The sequence below is a fragment of the Empidonax traillii genome, unplaced genomic scaffold (assembly GCF_003031625.1).
Source record: "Empidonax traillii isolate 1590-97213 ecotype Southwest subspecies unplaced genomic scaffold, ASM303162v1 scaffold404:size960789, whole genome shotgun sequence".
Classification (NCBI taxonomy): Eukaryota; Metazoa; Chordata; class Aves; order Passeriformes; family Tyrannidae; genus Empidonax; species Empidonax traillii.
Window position 1 is genome coordinate 918,471 of NW_020955597.1, and position 14,837 is coordinate 933,307.

General features: G+C 42.9%; 1 protein-coding gene across 7 annotated transcripts in view; it reads right to left on the bottom strand.

The window, feature by feature from the left end:
* The window catches only part of KMT2C (lysine methyltransferase 2C), a 145,554-nt gene that overhangs the window by 113,731 nt on the left and 16,986 nt on the right, over positions 1 to 14,837 (bottom strand). For all 7 annotated transcript variants that reach the window (XM_027893728.1, XM_027893730.1, XM_027893727.1 and 4 more), the window contains exons 3-5: positions 5,387 to 5,593; positions 2,269 to 2,408; positions 546 to 655 (exon numbers count right to left, since the gene is read on the bottom strand). In XM_027893728.1, coding sequence (XP_027749529.1) covers positions 546 to 655; positions 2,269 to 2,408; positions 5,387 to 5,593 — 457 coding nt within the window. The remainder of the gene's footprint in view (positions 1 to 545; positions 656 to 2,268; positions 2,409 to 5,386; positions 5,594 to 14,837) is intronic.

Below are 14,837 nucleotides of genomic sequence, written 5' to 3' on the forward strand. Positions count from 1 at the left end.
ATGGCTACATGTGGTAAAAACAATGTGAAATACATCCTCAACATTTCAAAATGCTGTCAGAATGGAACACCAGAAGGAGTCCACCCTTCTCAAAGGTACCTACCTATCCAAAGACACTACCATTTCAAATTAAAAGATTAAATATTTCAAAGGTATTTCTTTATTTAAACTATTTAACATTTTGTAGAAGAAATTAGTTTTTCTATACTAACCTGCTTTATTGAAACTGGTATGAAAATAATCGAGAAATCTACTACATTTGAGCCAGGCAGTTAATATAAACTGGCAAAATAAATATTTCCTCTGCCTAGCACAGTATTTCCTAATTTGAACTCTATTATGATTTTGTCTCTAATTTGTTTTGGTCAGTCTGGTACTTCTTACACTCTAGTTACCTCAAAACTAATTAACAACATATTCCATGCGACTCCCTGAGCCTTTTTTAATAAGTTGATTTTATCATAAAGAACTGGAAGAACAAACCTTATTATAAATTTGTATTTATTTTTTTTTACAGACTTGAGCATTCAAGTGTTTTTACTCACTTCTGTGCTCCCTGAGACAACAGCTTTGTCCACGTTCACCGATAGCTGCTCTTCAGTCTGGCAGACTCCCACTGACCACTCCGCACAGCGGTGATGAGCCCAGCAGTGACCTAATGCGTCAGGGAAGAGAAAGAGCTTTGCTTGAACTTCCTCCAAGCGTGGAACTCAGTTCCAGCAGTAAACATCCACCAGATAGAACAGATAGTCTCTTCCTCTTCTTTCCTCGTTGCAACATTCAATGCCTACATTATCACACACTGAATATACCGCAGTTACTATCAGACACTAAATATTCTGCTATTTGCTTTTATACATAACACACCTGTATATCTGTTTCTAAATTTTTCTAAATTTCAGCTGCCTGATCACATACCCACAGCACTGGGCTGTATGGGATTCTATGGCATTATGATTCTACATTCAATGCTTGTGTGACACGCACACAGTTACATCTGATCATATATTTCACCATAGATAACGTTTGCCTATGTTTGTACTCTTAACTTAGGACTCCCAAGGACTGGATACAGAGCTGTGTGTTCATGCAGAACATGCTCATGTGATGCTTTGGAATTCCTGCACAAAATGTTTAAAAGCTCAAAATACAGCATGAACAAAAACACCATATAAATGACTGAGAAACCTGTGTCAATACAACAAATGTTATAGAGATAAAATTAGAAACGTTTACCTACACAACAGAAAAATTTAGAATTCACAGAATTTAACAGGTATCTCTTAAAAGAAGTTCCTAATTCAGTCCTGGGAAACACAGTGTAAATGATGCATACGTCCAGAGGAACTCTGTGACAGTTTTATAAAGAATTAGTAATGATGCTTTGTATTAGCTATTGAAATTACATGTTTGGACAACCTAATTATTCAAGCAACAACAACAACAACAAAATCCCCAAAATCTCTGTAAGGTCTTGAGAAGAGTCATCTACAAATAACAACAACTATAAAAATGTAGACTGATAAACTCCCCCACCCATACACATACATTATGGTGTAACTATTAAAAAAAAATTATTTTTTTTCTCTTAATTAGACTTTGAAATAAGTTTCCATGCTCACAAAAGAATGACATTTATATTATCACACAAAAATATTTCCAAATATCTTAGGCAAAATATGTGAGTGGACTACTGGCATCAAAGCATTTGGACATAGATGCTTTCTGAGAAAGTAACTCATAACTGAGTTAATAGAAAAGTTCCATTAAAATGAAAGAGCAGAAGACAAATCAGAGATTTTTCTGGCAGGAAATCTGCAGATTCTGAAAACGTACAAGTGTTTTATGCCTCTATTGCTCTAGCAAGGCTGCTCTTTTAAATCCACTGTTTCCAATAACCCCATATTTGCAGCAAGAGATTAGGTAAAGTAAGGATTAAAACTTGAGAATCATAGAAAGCTGTGCCTCTTTTTCCTTTTCTACCCAAAACAGAATTATGCTAGTGAAGGTATTACTACCTGAACACCAGTTCAGCAGTAGATTACAAATATTTCCCCAGGCAAAGCTGAGGATTCTGCCCAGTACTTGGAGAGGAGTCTATACAAAAACACCACCTGACATGGGCAAAAGCTACCCAAGCACCATCAAACACTTGACAAACACCAGAGTACAGAAAATTGACAGCTGTAAAACCTCACTCACTGTCATTAAAGCTACTGTACTTCTACTGGACAAGATAAAAAAAAGGAGGACAACAACAGATCTTACCTGTTGGCTCAAATAAGGCTTGAACATCAATGTCATCTGGTAAGCCAACTAAACTGAGTTCATCCCAGACTTTGCCAACCTGATCGTCAGAAGCAGTTTGGGTGCTTACACTTGTACATGATGCTATACTCGATCGAGATCTGTACCAGGGAGCAGAAAAACACACTTAGAAGCGACCACACTCTTTGTTCAATTAGCCAGATACTTGCAAATGATCCAAAACTCAGGGCAAGAGAGTAAAAATTTTCCCCAACATTATAAAATATAAATCAACATGAACAAAAGTCTTTCTTCCTCAGACTTTATCCCCACGTTTTTCCCAATAACAGTTCTCAGTTAAAACTGCTATTCAGTAAACAAACCTGTGCTCTTCCAGTTCTTCAGGACACATATGCTTTTTTCCTAAGTTTGATTCTGTTTGGTATTAAAACTTGCCCAACCCTCAGAATGGACAATTAGGTAACAGCAATCGGTCTGTGTTACTCTGGGGAAGAAGAGATGCAGAAGGAAGAGAAGAGAGTGGTGCAAGTGGCAACCACCAGCTGCAGCTTTTATAGGCCCTCCTCCCTGCAAACAGATGCCCCGGGGTGCAGCAGAAGTGGTAACTCAACTCTTACTTGTTATAGGCAAAAAACTATCTTGGACATCTAAGGATGTGCATTTGGCTTACTGATAAGAGACCTGATCACCGATGCTTCAACAATTGGTAGGAAAGGTGGTGCCGCATTTTTTTTTTAACGTTCTTTGAACTTCATTACTCTTCCTATTAATAACTCAAATGTATGCATTTGCCAATAGATACAGTAAGCACTGGAATAACTGTGATAACTTTGCCTCCCTGAAACCATGCATGCTTTACTTCACCAACTACATTCATAAATACATGAAAAAACCCTTAGTTTATAGGGAAAAGAGTAACAATCTCTCTTGCACCACCCAAGAAACCACAGAAGTTTTCCACTCTTACATGATATCTTCACGAACTGTGTCATGACAGAAGCTGAACATCAAAAAAACCCACCCCCAAAACTATTAATTCTGACACTATGAACATAAAGACTCTCCTTAATAAAGCATTACAGGAACCCATTGGTTCTTCCTGAACACTGCTCATGTCCAGTGGAATCCAAGAATGGTTTGGGTTGGAAGGGATCCAGTTCCAACCCTCCTGCCAAGGGCAGAGACACCTTCCACTAGACCAAGTTGCTCAGAGCCTCGGCCAACCTGCCCTTAGACACTTCCACGGATGGGGTACCCACAGCTTCTGTGGGTAACCTGTGTCAAGGCCTCACCACCCTCACAGTGGAGACTCCTCTGACATTAAACTGCTACTCACAGCACTGGAGTTTAAAGAATCTTTAGGAAAAACTGCATCTCAACTGACCAGGCATTTTTCTGTGTAAAAAGCTTTCTCACAAGATCAAACCCATCCATTTACAGACCATCCCAATTTACTCTGCAATCTCACCCTGAACAGAATCACTTTCCACCCCATCCTAGCCTTTTTTGTAAATAACATTTCATATACTTGCCGAACACAGTAACTGCCTGAGGGGAGCAGGTAACCTCTACTAGCTTTAAGAAAAGCCCGGTTTTCTACATCGGCATTACACAACGTGCACTTTTACCCCCCCTGACAAGCATCAGCGAGCGTGAAACACCCCGGACAGCCTCTCCGGCAGCCAGCAGCGCCCGGGCGCTGAGCTCTGACACATGACAGGCTGAGTTTGGCGGAGCCGCTGCCTCTCTCCTCGTTTCCTTCCCCCGACCGGGCCCCGCGCCCGCAGCCAACCCCGGGCCCCCGGCGCGGACCGCCCGCAGCTCGGCATCCCCGCCCCGCAGCACTGTAACCCATCACCGCCCCGCCCTGAGCCCACGTCGCCGAACAGCATCACCGCACAGCATCACCGCACAGCATCACCGCACTCAACCCCGCACCGCCCGCGGCTCCGCACCGCCGCCCCGCATCCACCGCACGGCGTCACCGCACAGCCCTCAACCCTGCCCTGACCCGCACGGCCTCACCGCCCTCAACCCCGCATCACCGCACTGCCCGCCGCCCTGCATCACGGCCCCACATCACCGCACCGCCCTCAACCCGCACCCGCAGCCCTGCGTTCATAGCCCATCCCCGGACTCCGGCGTAGACCACCCACGGCCCCGCATCACTGCCCTGCCCTCAGCCGCACACGAGCACTGCCCTCAGCTCCGCACCGCCCTCAGCCCCGCACTGCCCACGGCCCCATATCACCGCCCTGCCCTCAGCTCCGAACTGCCTGTGGCCCCACATCACTGCACCGCCCTCAGCCCCGCATCCGCACCACCCTCACCTCGCATTGCCCGCGGCTTCACATCACCGCACCTCCCTCAGCCCCGCAGAGCCCGCAGCCACTGCCGCCCCCACCATCCCACGTTCACCAGCAGCCACCGCACAAACATCCCCCACCACCTCGCAGACCTGGGAGTGCGGCTCAGAACGGTCACAGCCAGACACATGGAGTGTTGGACAAGCCCCAGTTTTGGAGCTGGGTACGCCCCCAGTACCCCTCAGAGAGCCCTCGGTGCCCTGCCCTGTGATCACCAAACCCACCCAGCTGCGAGAGCTGCCAGCAAACCCCACTCCTGGAGGGCAAGAACCACTGCCGTGTGCCTACAACAGCACCGGCACCAGGGCCAGAGCCAGCTCTGGAGCACAAGGGGGAAAGCTCTGACCAGATGGACAAAGGCTTACCATTACTCCAGTCCACACAACACATGAAGTGTCAAAAGTCCATCCAGTCATCTACCTTTACACATACTTTTCATTCCACCTCACAAGTAGATCTGTGCTTTGCAGCAACTACGTCTCTTTTCTGTGTTCTTCCAGAGTGAGGATTCTCACTCGGGGGAAGAAACCAACCCATTTATAAAAAGCAGAAGATCTATTGCTATGCTGCTCGTGTGTTGTTTCTTCTGGGGTTCTGCTTTTGGTTAGGTTTTTTGCTTTTTCCTTCAAAAAATTTGTTAATAACCCACAAATACAAGTTATCTGCTTACTGCAAATACAGGATCAGTAAAGGTGCTTCCAGGACTTTGTGCAAAACAAAAGCAGTGAATATTTATTGTACAACAGACTTACTTCTTCTGTCCTCTCTGTTTGCGCGGCACTGAGTTTTGCCTTGGAGTTCTCTCACAAGCTCCATCGGTGCTGTCGCTGGCTTCGCTCTTATTTAAAGGCTGGTTTTTCCATGGAATAACATACCCAGGAGTTGGACTGAATTGTTTTAAGTCTCCTTGTCCTAATGAGCTCCGTTCTCCACAGTAACAAAAGGCGCAGAGTTGTTCGCTGTGAAAGGGAAGATCATTACTTCTTTTTTGGGGGGAAAACCACCAGAGGATACACCAAAGAGCAACTTTCACTCCAATTTAACCCTTTATAACTAAATAATAAAAAGCTCCCAAGTGCTGTCAGGTATCAGAATTCAATATTCAGAAACACTATTTCCAGCTAATTTAGTTACATTAAAGTAAATCCTTTTTTGTTCACAAAACTGCATGATTAACAAAACAACCAAAAATATCCCCATTTATTCAAATGGTTAAAATAATTTCAAAAATTCTGTGTCTCTAGGCACATGCTTGCTAAAAAGCATCAGAACATTACAGGACATACAGAACATCACTACACATACACCCTTCTGGAAGCACATACAGCTTATACATAACACAACGTGCAAATACCAAAAGGTTTAATAAAACATGGAAAAAAAATGAAATAACGAGAAAATCACAGCAATAGCTGCAGTCACACATACCAGGGCATACAACAATCCAAACATCCTCGTTCACTTTCATATTTAAAAACAAAATTATGTCTAGAAGTTCCACAAGAGGAATTTTATATTTACAGATCCGTGACCGCTGCAATGCCATGTGCCATTTGCAATTATATTTTAACATGCATAACATAGCGACAGGATTGAAATGACAGCTCTGACAGCACTCCTTGTGTCACATCATATGGAAGCTACTGAAAAATATTTCTATAATAAACATATCCACAAACTTAAAATGTGAACTTCTGCAAGCAATGCAGTTCGCATTAAAGGAAGGCCATTTAACACTTTTTTTTTTTTTTTTAATGCTTAAATGAGCAATTCTGTTTTCTTCATATTTATGCCCCAAAGACCGCAGAAAGACGCCTCAGGGAATCAGGCACTTGGATAGAGGCTTGGTTATGCCTGGATTCCATTTAAATAGATTTCAGTGCATCTCCAAGGTGGCACATTTGGATTTGGGACACTCTGTGCTGCATGAGTGAGAGGAGGGAAGAAAAGTGGGAGGAAGAGAAAACCTTAAGGCTGAACTCCTGTATAATATTTACTAAATTCTGGGGGGAAAAATAAAGTGTGCTTTTCAGCCTGCAGAGACAAAAACAGCAACAGAAAAAGGTGGAAGTGGGAAAGGAAAGAAAAAGATCAGAACAGAAGCCCCTGAGAATCCAGCAAAAGCCCCTGAGATTTGTTTTAACACAATCTGAGATGGATCTTTTTTGCTGTCCCCATAGGCAACACTATGGAAAAAAAAAAAAAAGAAAGAAGAAAGAAAATAAAGAAAATAGAAGTGGGTATGTAAATGCCTTTGAACTGCTCTTCTATTACAGTCAGATGCTAAGCAAGGAAGCAGCATATCACAAGCCCAGAATGAAGTCAAATACTTTTACCAATGGACTATAAGTGGGACTGCACTTGGCCTGACCTTTGGGGACATGCAGGTTGGTGGGCAGGTAAAACAAGTCCCATTCCTGGTACCCAAATCATACCCTCCCACAGTACTGTGAGGAAACATTTGTCCTCATCCTGTGGCCTCGTCGCACATCCCTCCCTGATCTGCCTGAGCACACGACCAGCGTGAGCCAGCACAACCCCCGGAGCTGATGGCAAACGTCTGACACGTTCCAGAAATCTTCAGAAAGAGATATCCGAAGATTAAAAAAAAAAAAAAAAAGCCAAGAAAATAGGGATAAAGACAGTGTAAGAACAGTGAAAAATGAATAGTTACAGCTAACCAGTACATATGTCTATTTTATAGCTGGTTTTTAGAGTGATAGAGCAACAAGTACACTATTATTTGTCTGTCAGTGACTATAACCGCTAGACTGCCAGTGAAACCTGATCTGGCCTCACAGGCAGAGTTCCTAAGCAGGGAAAGCAAAGCTATTTATGCTGGTTGAGACTAAAGAGACTTGTGAGGAGACTTAAGAGATTTAAACAGGCAGCACCATGGTATATAAATTACACTAGTTACAAACACAAGATTATCCACAGTGGAATAAATAATTATTCATACATCCTGTTAGGGCAGACTATCACTGCTCATTAAAAGACTTGAGGATAATTACAAACAAATAAACAAAGCTCGTTAAAGAGGAGTCGTAGCAAGTATGCAATAATGTTAAGGTTTATAGAAGGGAAATATGAAACAGTAACTAAGAAAAAAAAAATACACCAACTTTTCAAGTGGTATTATTTGAAAAGGCATACAGGGGTAAAGCTGGTATTTCTGGAGCCTGTAAGGCAGCTCCGGCACCACAACTTCCAGCAGTAGCTTTTTCTGCAGCAGAGTGGAGCGAAACAACAGGAGCAGCGACTTTCACAGCTACTCTGCAGCGTGGTGCGGGCAGCTGTGAAGCTGTCAAGAATCATATGGTTCGTGCTACTGCTCCTGCTCCAGCAAAGCTGGGGACTGCAGCTGACGCAAGGGCTCGAGTGCTCACCACGGGGAGGGTGCTGGGGGAACCCTCCGCTAAGGACTTGTGAACACACGGGCACAGGAGTTGGAGACAGGAGCAGCAGAACATTCCCTGGTTACTGCCAAGAGACCGTGGGGCTGAGACAGAGGGAAAGGGGATTATAAAAGCGGGGAATAAAAAGGTTTCACACTTTCCAGGGAGGGCAAGAAGAAGGGATTCAAGTATATCACACACCCGGATATGTATAAACAGTCAGTGGCAGTGAACTCCCTCCCAGCCTCTGGATGCTAGAGAGACCTTCTGCAGGAAAGCCACCTTCCTCTGCCTCCCAACACGCCACGTGGCTGGCTTGCCATGCAGTACAAAGTGGCCAGTTCCATCACGTTAGCCTTTTAAGTTTAAGTGCTCAGTAAATATTTTAAGTTATGTCTGTATGGGCAGAAGGTGGAGATTTTTTCCTCTCATCCGAGGACTGCAGAAAGCACTTACAAATCTACTTTCCATATGTCAATATGCAATTAGAGGATCTAAATCTGTGATGCAAGAAGAGCTCTCATACTGAAGATAGTGAAATTGAGATACTGGCAACTCTTAAGATCAAACCCTAGATCTGTTATCATAATTAGCATATTTTAAGAACAGGATAATTCAAAATGGGAAAAAAAGCAAGAGACGATGTGTCACAAATCTTTTTATAAGCTACTAAGAAAAAAAGGAAAGAAGCAGCTCACCAATACTCCATTTAAGATATATCTTAGGTCCTCAAACCCAAAATGTAAGTTCATCCCTATTTGTAACTTCAAATTCATTTCTAAATTTTCCCCACAACAAACGCTACTTTTTTAAACAGGTTTAGAGTTCCAGAGGTGGTTTATTACCAGGAGGTGCTTATATACCTCACCTCATCAGAAAGGATTTCACAGACGCACACAGATTTTAATACACACTACTCTTTCTTTTGCAGCCTTTTTCTTCTACAAGTTCTTAGTTCATTGAGTTGTCTCGGTCAGTGCCTCCTCCTCACACAGAATTTACTCAAGCCCCTGACAAGAATCTAAACTGCTACAACCCTCCCCTGTCCACATCCCAAGAAAGGAAAACAAAATGCCCTGCAGCCAGTTATCTTGGAGGAAGGGAGAACAGTCACTATTTCCTCTACTTGACCAATGACATGCAGTCATCAGGACTCATCCTGAAATACAGACTTTCCTGCTGAAAGGAGTTCATTTCAACACACACAGTATTGGGCAACTAGTTGCACAATATTAAATCACAACCAGAGGAGGAGAAACATCATCTAGTTTGCTTGCAAATATTCAGTCAGAGAATTAAGGTGAAAACGAGAGTCCCCCAAAGTTTGTGTTGTTTTTTTTTTTAAACAGAATTAAGGCTGAGCATCAGGATTACCAACACTTAAAACACATCAACTCTCCCTATAGTATGACTTCCAAAAGTAAGCAGAAGCCCCTCCTGGATCCTTCTGAGCTGGGAAATGGCACTGGGGTGTCCTGTGTCAGCCAAGGCTCCTTAATAACAAGCAGATGTGCAGAATGGCTCAGCAAACATGTTTTGTTTATGCCGTGCCCTGTATCTCACAGATGTTCACTCTGAGTGCTGTGCAGCTGCTGGAAACCTTCAGATTGGTTCCAGGTGAGTTTGTGTGACCCTCAACAGTATCAGATGAGGGTCTCACTCCCACTCTCCTGCAGATTTTTTATACGTGGGTAGGAGGCACAACAGTCTGCAATGACATAGGGCACTGCCATGGACCTGCAACTCTGTGTATACACCTGGGGAAATAAATTTTCCTTCCTCATTTTCATAGGAATAACTTCCTTCCATGCCTCCGAGATTCCCACACAGCTGAATGCCAAGGAAGACAGCAAGTAGGCTATGCTGAACACCATTATCAGTAAGACACTTGGAGTCATCCAACCCTTTCATACTAAATGGTGAAGATGACAGACTAAAGGTGATCCTGCAGCTGCCTGTTTGGCAGAGAGGTGTTACAGGTCCCCTTCCCACAGAAAAGCATGACCAGGAAAATCCAAGCATCCCATGGAAAGGAAGGAAAGCTGTCAGCAGCTGAAATACAAACTCATGGATTCAGCTCAAGAGATGCTCACCACTTAGCTTTTCCAAAATCCCTCCTAGCCCACTGTGGTACCAGGATTACCAAAGAATTTTTGCTGGACATTCACCTTTTCAATTAATCACGAGAAAAACGAGTCATTCTTGCTGTTTAAACAGGAAAAGTCGATGGATTATATCTGAGAAAACCCAAGGCATGGCAAGTCCAGTAAGATCCACCAGCTATGGCCATTGCCTCTACATTAAATACTAAGTTGCAGATTATCACTACTGTCATTTGCCACGATAACAATTGCGCAGAAGCTAAAAAAAAAACACAACAAAACGAAACAAAACATAACTTGGAAGGAGTAAAGATCTATTGCATTAATGTTTTGGGTTGAAACAGAGGGTGAAGAGGGTATCGTGTAATTTTTGCTATGAGCTTGTTTGGCTTTGAAGGAATTATGTAATAATTTTCCTCAAAGTTTGGAAATGCCTTCAGGATGTCTTTTTCACACACGCTAGTTATTACAGAAATTTAACATGATTTTAACATCTATTTTTCACAATGAAAATTAAGCTCAGCACAATGAAGTTAAATATATGGGAGCAAAACAGAACTTCAGAGTATCATTTGTACTGATTACCGAAGCAGACTGATGAGAATTGGCCTTGAGAATTCTTCTCCCACCTAACCCTGTTAGTAGTTTTAACATATGCTAAAAGGCTAAATTAAATGCTACAGGGGATCTACTATTTATTTAGCTCTGCCAAGTTGTGCTAACGCACAAAATACTTTGCCTTTGCTTTAATGTTATTTAAAGAGTAAATTGTTTTTCTCCTTGGTGAAGATCCACCAATGTATCATTTATGTAAATTCAAATCAAGATCCACAAGCTGCCTTTTAAGTGGGGAAAAAAAAAAAAAAAAAAAGATTTCTGGCTTGAAACAACACCAGAGGTCAGCATCAGTGTGAGCTCTAATACATGTGAGATACCCACGGAGGTGAAGTTATTCTAAAACTCTGGGATTCAGATGAAGCTTTTCGGCTTCATCTAAACATGCTATAAATACCTGGACCACAAAAAATGAAGAAGCTTGATAGGAAAACTGACTGAAGAAACCTCATTAGGTGATGCATAACAGCTTCACATTGATACAGGGTTAACAACCCAATAAATCCCCTATCTGAATGAAGGATACTAAGGACAGAGAAGGATGCTAAGGGCAACATGGAGATACTACGAAGAAAAAGAAGCAGAAGTTCTCAGCTGCAAGCTGTATTTAAACATTGGACACACTAAGTGTTCTCCTTCCAACAGAAAACTGAATCACAGAACTACTTGAAATTGTGGTTTGACACTATTACACTATTGGAGTTGGGTTTGAAATGAATATTTAACTTATGCAGCAAAAGTCCTTGAAAAACAAGGAGGCAGGAGGGAGTTCATATGAACTCCAGGTGAAGAATTCTAAAAGTTTGCACAAAGCAATTAAACTGCATTAGGCAATAATTGCTTTCCAATTTCTTCAAACCAGCACAGTTGGAGTTCTACAGCCATGTAATCAACTTAATGATACTCTTCTCATTTGAAAGAAAGAAAACATTACCCTCCAAACACCACCAAAACAACACATTTAACTGACATTTTGAAATTTAGAAAATATGCTCTTGCTCAGCACCAATATGTGTCAGCTTTAATTTAAACAAATGTTTAAAGCTCAGTTAGGGTTTCACAAACCCTAAATGCAGCAGGGGTTACCAGAATGCCAGTGCTGAATGAAGTGAATTTAGAGCTCCTACTCCAAGACCATACAGATTGTTCTTTAATGTCCATCTGAACTGAGGAGTACTCCCAAATAACAATCCCATACAGAATCAACTGTGAGTGTACCTGAAAGGTGATATTTCATGCAATTTTGAGAGCTGAATTAACCTCTGACTGATAAAACTTCAAAAATAAAAAGTTCTGTGGCCTCCTACGTTGGTGTGTATTTGTACTCAGAAAGTGCTGTCTGTTCCAGCCAAATTCCCTCTCTTGGGAAATCAACCATGAAATCACAGAATGGTTTGGGTTGGAAGGGACCTCAAAGATCATCTCATTCCAACCTCCCTGCCATGGGCAGGGACACCTTCCACTAGACCAGGTTGCTCAAACCCCACCCAACTATTCAGGGAAGGGGCAGCCACAATCACACCAAACCCACACAAACCCCACAGAGGTGCCAGCACCTCTTGGAGGCAACTCCATATAAACGCTAAGAAGGGTCTTACTATCTGAAATAAAACTTACCATATACCAAGTTGGCTTTAAACAGCACTTTTTCAAGAAAGCTTCATCAAAGCAGGGTAAGCAGATGCATGGGGAACATTAAAGAGCAGGGCAGACACAATACCACCCATGACTCCCAGTACTTTCGGTTCAGGGCCTCCCTATGTCAGCTGTGATTCCTACATACTCCTTCTCAGTTTCTCTTTTATGAACTTGCCCAGTCTGTTCTTAACCTCACATAAATTTTCAGCAAACCACATCCTTTGGCAAGGATTTCAGTGTCACTCTGGACAACTGTTCGCTGTGCAAAGAATCACCTCCTTTTATTCTGTATCTACCCCTGAAAAGTTTCATTTGATGACCCTCAGTTTCTTGCATTAAAAGAAACTGAACAGTCAAGATACAGCCACCTATGATTTTGAAGCTTTTTGTCTTCATTCTGCAACACCTTTTACAGACTGAATGGTTCTCAACTGCTTAACTGGGAGCTACTGAAGATTTTTGATCAATCTTTCTGTTGTTCTGCTAAACTTTTTAAGTTTTACTCCATTCATTTTTGAAGTTAGAGATACACTTCCTGTAACCCTACGAAAATTAGTCCAAACTCATTTCTCTCAACGTTTCCAACCTCACCAAGGAGATCACATGTGTTCAAGCAGAGCTTTAGCACGTCGAGGCTATGAGCTCAGAAATTCTCTCTTCACTAATCACACTCCAGTCTCTCTCAGTCTCTGTGTGAAAGCAGCCTCCAGATGCACCATCCATACACCCTGTGAAGGAACATCCTTCTGGCAAAGGTCAGAGGCACTCACAGGGATCATATCTGCAACTACAGCTTCGGGATGCTGTGAGTGCAGATTTTGCCATTTAAATTGCCTGTACTTTCAGTCAGCTGGGATGTAGAAGGGAGGAAGGAATGATGAATGAAGGGGCAGGGCACGGCAGAGGGTTTGCTGTGTGAGGGAAATGGAGGGTGATGAAGAAAAGGGACTACTGACTGTGGGAAATAATACAGATCACACAGAAAGCCAGAGGAAGCAAGAAGAGAACAGAGTCACAGCTAACAAGGAAAATGAACAAGAAAATGGTTAAAGGTGTGAGAAGAAATATCATGTCACAAACACCTGTCTGGGAGCCACTGGAGATGGAGGGAAGGAAACTGCAGATCAGGCAGAGAGACAAAGAAGAATAAACCACAACGAAGTGGACACTGAAATAATGATTAGAACTGATGAGCAGAGATTAGGATTAGAAAAGTAAAGAGAATGGGAATATGAAGAGAAGTCAACAACATGAAAAAAGAGAAGTGGTTGACAAAGAAAGTGGAGGTAAAAAAAAAAAAAAAAAAAAAACCAAAAAAACCCACCAGAAAAGGTGTTATTGGAAGAAATGAAAAACCTGTATTCACTCCACACTGGAACAGAACTTAAGATCCCAGACTCCTACCACTGCCTGTGACTATCATGGATCTCTGCAATCTATGACAGAGCAGGCATCCCATGCTGTAACAAGTACTGCTGACAGTCCTTCAGCACAGCCTGACAGACTGCCAGCCGTGACATCCTGCTCGTGGGGTGCTTCTGTCTGCCTGACTGCCATCTCCCTGAGGAAAGAAAATCTGTCCAGGCATCAGACCTGACCTGCCAGTGCTCAGCTGGCTGCCCATCAGTGCAGGACAGCTGTGTGTAAGCAGCAGGAAGGGCCAGGTGGAAACAAGCAGCCTTAGCAGGATGGGGGAGAGACAGAAAAACTGCCTCAGAACATCTGCGAGAGGCTGAGAGTGGGACTCCAGAAACCTGGAGCAGCTGCAAGCACCTGCTCACGCTGGGCAAGACACATTTCTAAGGATGGTTTGTGGGGTTGGACCTTCCTATGAAACAGAGTAAATCACAGAGCAAAGGTCTGCGCAGCCTAAAGGCCCAGCCATGGACATCATTAACTGCAGTGTCAAATTCCACAGGGCACAAGTTGTACATGAGAGCACTAAATACATTATGGTCACAATGGCAATTGTTCAGCCTAAGGAAAAGGCAGGATTTCAGCTGCCTGTGGAACCCTTCTTTGGCCCCATTTGTGTGACACGCCTTCTGTGCTCCGAGAGACACATGGACCATCTGGAAGGAACACAAACCAGCAAGAAGAGTTGGAGCTCAAGAAAACACCATCTACAAAGCAAGCAGCAACAAATTTGGGATTTCTGTTACGAGGTAAAGACGCTGGGGAAATAAACCAAGACCCTTTGGCACAAATCTGTCCTCCATTATACTTGGCAGATGGTACAAGCAGTAATGGAATAAACCCAGAATGAGGAGAGTGTGGGTTAGACGTGAGGAAAGTGTTTCCAACAGTAAAAACAAAGAAGAGAGTGGAAGGAACTGTTTAGGGAAGATATGGAGTTCTTATTATTGGAAGATTTAAGAGCAGTTTATGTAAGCTTGTGTCAGGAACGACAGCTGTAGAGAGCTGCCTTGGAAAAGGAGGGGAATGAGAGG